The sequence below is a fragment of the Orycteropus afer genome, unplaced genomic scaffold (assembly GCF_000298275.1).
Source record: "Orycteropus afer afer isolate SDZICR_OR568_19922 unplaced genomic scaffold, OryAfe1.0 scaffold00214, whole genome shotgun sequence".
Classification (NCBI taxonomy): domain Eukaryota; kingdom Metazoa; phylum Chordata; class Mammalia; order Tubulidentata; family Orycteropodidae; genus Orycteropus; species Orycteropus afer.
This window is the reverse complement of record NW_006921801.1, coordinates 1,051,309-1,056,819: the sequence shown is the minus strand read 5'-3', so window position 1 is coordinate 1,056,819 and position 5,511 is coordinate 1,051,309. Positions and strand designations below refer to the sequence as shown.

General features: G+C 40.4%; 1 protein-coding gene across 1 annotated transcript in view; it reads left to right on the top strand.

Annotated features, from left to right (window-relative positions):
- Positions 1–741: 741 nt before the first annotated feature.
- The window catches only part of FERMT2 (FERM domain containing kindlin 2), a 126,956-nt gene continuing 122,186 nt past the window's right edge, over positions 742–5,511 (top strand). Inside the window, exon 1 of the mRNA XM_007948338.2 lies at positions 742–898. Within this exon, the coding sequence (XP_007946529.1) occupies positions 742–898 (157 nt within the window). The remainder of the gene's footprint in view (positions 899–5,511) is intronic.

Below are 5,511 nucleotides of genomic sequence, written 5' to 3'. Positions count from 1 at the left end.
GCGGCCGCCGGCGCCCCTTGCCTCCCCCGCGCAGCTCCCGCCCCAGCCGCGAGCGCCGCCCCGCCCCAGCCTCAGAGTCCGAGAAGCCCCTCCCGGGAGCGCGGTGGCGGGGGAGGGTTGGGGGAGGGGGCTCCGGGCGGAGGAGGGCCCTTGCGCGCCCAGCCGGAGCGGGGCTTGGACTGAGGGGGCGGGGAGAGAAGGTGGAGCGCGGGGAGAGCCGGGCGAGGGGCAGCGACGAGGGGACTCCATTAGCCGCTCCGGCCGGGAGGCAGAGCTTCCCCGGTCTGAGAAGATCACGAATACCGTCGTCCCGCGAACCGCTGTCCTCCCGCCTGTTGCGTGAGCCCCAGGCTGGGAGCGCGAGGAGCGCGCGGTGAGGGGCCAGGTTCTTGGGTGGTAGCTGAGGGGGAGCGCGGGTGGGGACGAAGAATGTTGAGCCCGCGAGCAGCGTCTCCCAGGCCGGGTGCGGCGGGCAGGTGAAGCCCGCCGTGGTCCGCTAGGCGGGCGCGGGGCGGGTGGTGGCGCAGCGTTCGCGGAGGGCCGCCTCCGGGAAGGGGTTCGGGGCGCAGTCCTGCCCGCTGCTTAGCGGTGCTGCCGCTCTTTCCCGAGTTCGCTGGGAAATTCTCGTGTCCTCTATCTTCTCCTAACCCCACGGCGCACTCTAAATTTGGTGAGATTTGTCTTTCTTTGGGGGAGTGACGCTTACGAGAGCCATTTCCTCAGCGCTCGCAGGAAGGAGCCATGGCTCTGGACGGGATAAGGATGCCAGATGGCTGCTATGCGGATGGGACGTGGGAATTGAGCGTCCATGTGACAGACCTGAACCGCGATGTCACCCTGAGAGTGACCGGGGAGGTTCACATCGGAGGGGTGATGCTCAAGTTGGTGGAAAAACTCGGTGAGTATGGTCCCAGCTGTCTCAAAAGTAACGACTTCCTAGGCTTGGGGGGGGGCAGGCTAGGAAAGCCATTTACGGCGGGGGGAGGGGTGGATTTGGAACTCTAAGCATCTCGCATATATGTTTTTTTTTTAAATGTAAATCGTTCCATATTTAGATCTTTCTTGTTTTGTTACTCCCTGAAATTTTCATAACGTCGTGATTAAAATCTTCCAAATATAAACGTAATTGCGTCATTGAGAGAGAAAATTTAATTCTTTACGATCTCTTAGTTCACATTAAAAGAAATGAGAAAAGTGTGCTAGTGAATGTTGGGAGGGTGGTGGGCCAGGCTGTGGCTGTGCGTTACTTATTTTCAGTGTACCTGGTTGTTGATGACTTTTGGTATTGGGGATGAGGTAAAAGTCTATTTAAGAATAAACTGTTAATGAAAATGTGCAACTTCTGGGGTTAATAGGAAATTACTATACTTGTACTACGACGTGATGGAGTGTATTTAAATGTTGCAGTCATCCAGCCTTACAAGGGGTGGGTGGGGCAGTACTTGACAAACTTGGTATCAATAATCCCTTGAAGGACGCTATTTCCATTTTAATAACAAGCTAGTGATAAAACTTTGTATTAAAAAGCAGATTTTCTTAGTTCGAGATTGATCGTATTTGCTTGAGTACAAATATATACTATAGATCTGACACAGCTGTAAATAATGAGTATCCTACATGAAGGATAAGAAATTTTTGCCCTACATACTTTGTTCTTGATGGATAAAAATCCATTTTCAGCTGGGAAAATCAACTAAAATGATTAGGAAGGTGATCTTATTATAGAAAGTGCTCAGAGGACTGTCTTCCTGGTCTCTGTGCATTTGGTACTAAATGCAGCCGGGAGAAGGTAATGTTTTCTTAAGCCTTTTTTTGGGGGGTGGGGGGGGCAGGGTTATGTTTTAAAATATACCATTTATTTTTCAAGTCACTATGGAAAAGTAGAGAAGTTGTTATGTCAGGAAATGGTTATCTTAACTGAAGTAGTGTTTTATACCTACTGCAGTAACTTACTGAATGCTCCTTTGCAAAATAAGCAGAGTTCAATTAGGTAGACCTGCTTTGTTGGCCCTTGCAGGATTAATTATTGAAGGACCAAAGAGTAGATTCTTACAAGGTTGCCTCTCCCTTAAGACTGTGCATTGTTAGGATCCCTGAAACATACATAGCCCAGGAAGGAGAGCCCTCCTGGGTAGCCTTTTGAAAATAAGATTTCTCTGTATTGTTAAGACAGTTACCTGTTGGGTAACATTGTTCTGATACGATTTGATTAAATCAGTCATTCTTTGCAAGATGTTTATGGATTTTTTTTTCCTCCAGAATTGGTGTGGAATTATTTAATGGAAAAAAAATCAAATGTAATGTTTATTTCCTTTGTTTTCAAAGGAAACAAGTGTATCAGAGATTGCTTTATATATGATTAATGCTATTCAATAGGAGATTTTTTTATATTGCAAAAAAAGAGTTGTTGAAGGTGACTGAGGTAGCTTGTAGTTCTTAAAAGCCAGGTTTTATCTGATGAATAAATAATGGCTTACACTATATTTATATTGTATTGATTAGAATTGTTTATTACAGGTCCCAGTCACAAATAGTAATAAATAGAAAAAACTATTAGGATTTATGTTAATTTTTTAAGTGACTATAATCCTAATTTTTTAATGCTGACGGAGTTAAAAATTTGTTATGCAGTGAAAGAAGCCCAGTGAGGTAGGAAATGCTGTGCATATGGAAACCTTACATCTTCCTTTTTTTGTTGTTGAGAATATACACAACAAAAATATACACCAATTCAAGTTTCCACATGTACAGTTCAGTGACACTGATTACATGCTTAGAGTTATGCAGCCATCCTCACTCACCCTTCTTTTCTGCATTGGTCCTCCCCCGTTAACATAAACTCACTGCCCCCTAATGTTCCTGTCTAATCTTTCCAGTTGTCAGTTTGATCCCATGTACATGGGTCTTAAGGAGCATAATGCTTAAGGACTTGAATTTTTCTTGAATTGAACCAGTACTGATCTTTTGTGTATTATGAGTTCTAATTAGAAAGTTTTGGGGTTTTTTTCAGTATAATTCAGACTTTACTGCTTTTGTAAAAGTAGAGCTTATCAATAAGACTTTTGGCCCCTGGTTTTAGGATACAAAAAAACCTGAACCCACTGTTGTCAGCTCTGACTCATAGCAACTCTGCAGGTAGACTGCTCCATAGGATTTCCAAGGCTGTAAATCTTTATGGAAGCAGACTTGCTACATCTTTCTTCCACAAAGTGGCTGGTAGATTCAAACAGCTGATGACCTTTCAGTTAGCAGCTGAGCATTTAACCACTGCACCACTAGGGCTTCCTGGTTTTGGTATAGATAGTCTGAATTGTACACTATTTTGTTACCTGTTGGCAAGTAAATAGAGGAGAAATTCAGTAGGGCAGCATTTAAGACTTCCTCAAACCAGGCTTACCAAATTAGAAAAGAATTTTGTGATTCTTGAGCTGCCTAAATCTAGAATGGCCTGTGAGTTGTGTCACTGAAGGTGTTAAAGGGCAGACTGGATGGCTGTTTACCAACAGTGGCTATCGTAGATCACAGCAGCCTTCAGTCTAGATGGTAAGAGGGGAGACCACAGGAGGGATGAGAGGGCACAGGGTCTTGTGTCTTACTGGATTGTAGAGCAGTGATGGACAGTTAGGCTACTGTGGCCTTGGAACAGTTAGAACTGTAAGTACAGCAGCATTCATCTGTCTTTTAACTCCACATCTTAAAAACTGCATCTCTAATAAACCTTATTCTCATCAGAGAGTATATGGATACCAAAAGCATTATGTTTGAAGACTGTCTTCTCATTTAATGTTCAACGGCAGCAATAATTTCCCTGGGGTTGATAGATCCTGTAATGATCCCTTTTAAACATTATATTAAAATTGTGTGCGTGCGTGCATGCATGTGCATATGTGTTTGCACCCATGTGTGTGCATGCATACAGATGTAGAACTTTCTGGAAAGAGCCTTCTTAGCTTTCATTAGATTCTCAAAGAGGTCTCTTTGGTCAAGAAAGCTTGCAACACAAAGCTATAATTTTGAGAGTTCTTTAATTAAGTATGCCAAAAAAGTAAATAATGCTTTTTAGTATGGGTCAGCAATATCTTTGTATTTAGTTAGAATTTTATATAGAACTTTTGTACTTCTGTCAAGGTTATTAAAACATGATTCTATGATTTAAAGATCGTATTTAAAGATCTGAACAGTCCCTTTAAATAATTAATATAAAATAAATTATTCTACATTAATCTTTTAAAAGAAAATAAAGCTATGAGGAAGTAGGCTTTAGGGAATTATATCCTTTTTATCTATTAAGAATCCTAACTGAAAGCTTTAAATAGAATCTTAGAATTTTATTGCATTTTTTGTGTCTAACAAACATTTTAAACAAATGTACACATTATATTTTTTATTGAAAAGAAACTACAAAGCAACAGGGATAGGGATAAGGATTGTAAAGTATAAGACATGGGAATAAGATGGTAAAATAAAAAGAGGCCCAATTTATGGGATTCCTTGATATTTCTCTGGAGAAATAGTAGAGAAAACCATTCTACTTGATGGCATTCAGATCTTATCATTAAAGACTTTAGATATCAAAGAGGTGCTTAGTTTTAATTTTCAGTGGATTTATTTCACTGCCTTCCAGTGTTACTTTATAAAAATAATCTTTTTGTAAGTTTCTGTGTATAATCAAATTTTTACCTTTCTAAACAATTACGTTTTAGATGGAGAACAAGGAATTTCTTATAAAATAGAACTCACTGAATAGGCGCCTCTAGCCTTTATGAACTTGGATGGTGACTAGGCTACATGATTTCAAGTTGGAAAATTTAGTAGTAACTAAAAGGAAATTTATGCAGTTGACTTAGAACATTTGAGGAATATGTTTCTGAATGTAGTAGCCTTTAGAAAGAAATTGTCCTTGCTTTAAAGTATGTTCTGTCCTTGTCATAATAATGAAATAAAATCTATTTATATTGGGATATATTTTATCATTTAGTTTACGAAGTTAGCACACAATGACCCCCCCTTGCAAAAAAAAGAAAAGTTTTAGTCAAAACTAAAATCCTTTAAAGTGCCCATTATTATGTATGGAACATTCACTCCATCATTGCACAGAAGTGCACAATTGCTAATTCTTCCCTCTTCAGCATTGGAACAGAGAGAAACTTCTCTAGCTTAGCACCAGATGGAGAAGTTGGCTTATATTAAGGGCTTTGTTATACAAAAAATACTTGAAACACTAAGATCAAAGCTTTGGCAAGACACTAACAGGGAGAGGCATATATGTCACTGGACAGTTCCCTTTTTATACTCCTGTTTCTTTCTCTCTGAGGAAGCCATATACTTATTTAGTATGATGGTGCCTATACTGTTGAAATTATTAATATTTTCCCCTGAGGGCTTTGGTTGAATTCATAGAAATTAAATGTCTAAATGATGTACTTTCACTTCATTTAGAGTGAAAAATATATATTAAGATGATAAATTTAAAAAATACATATTTGAAAAAAGAAGAAATATATATATATA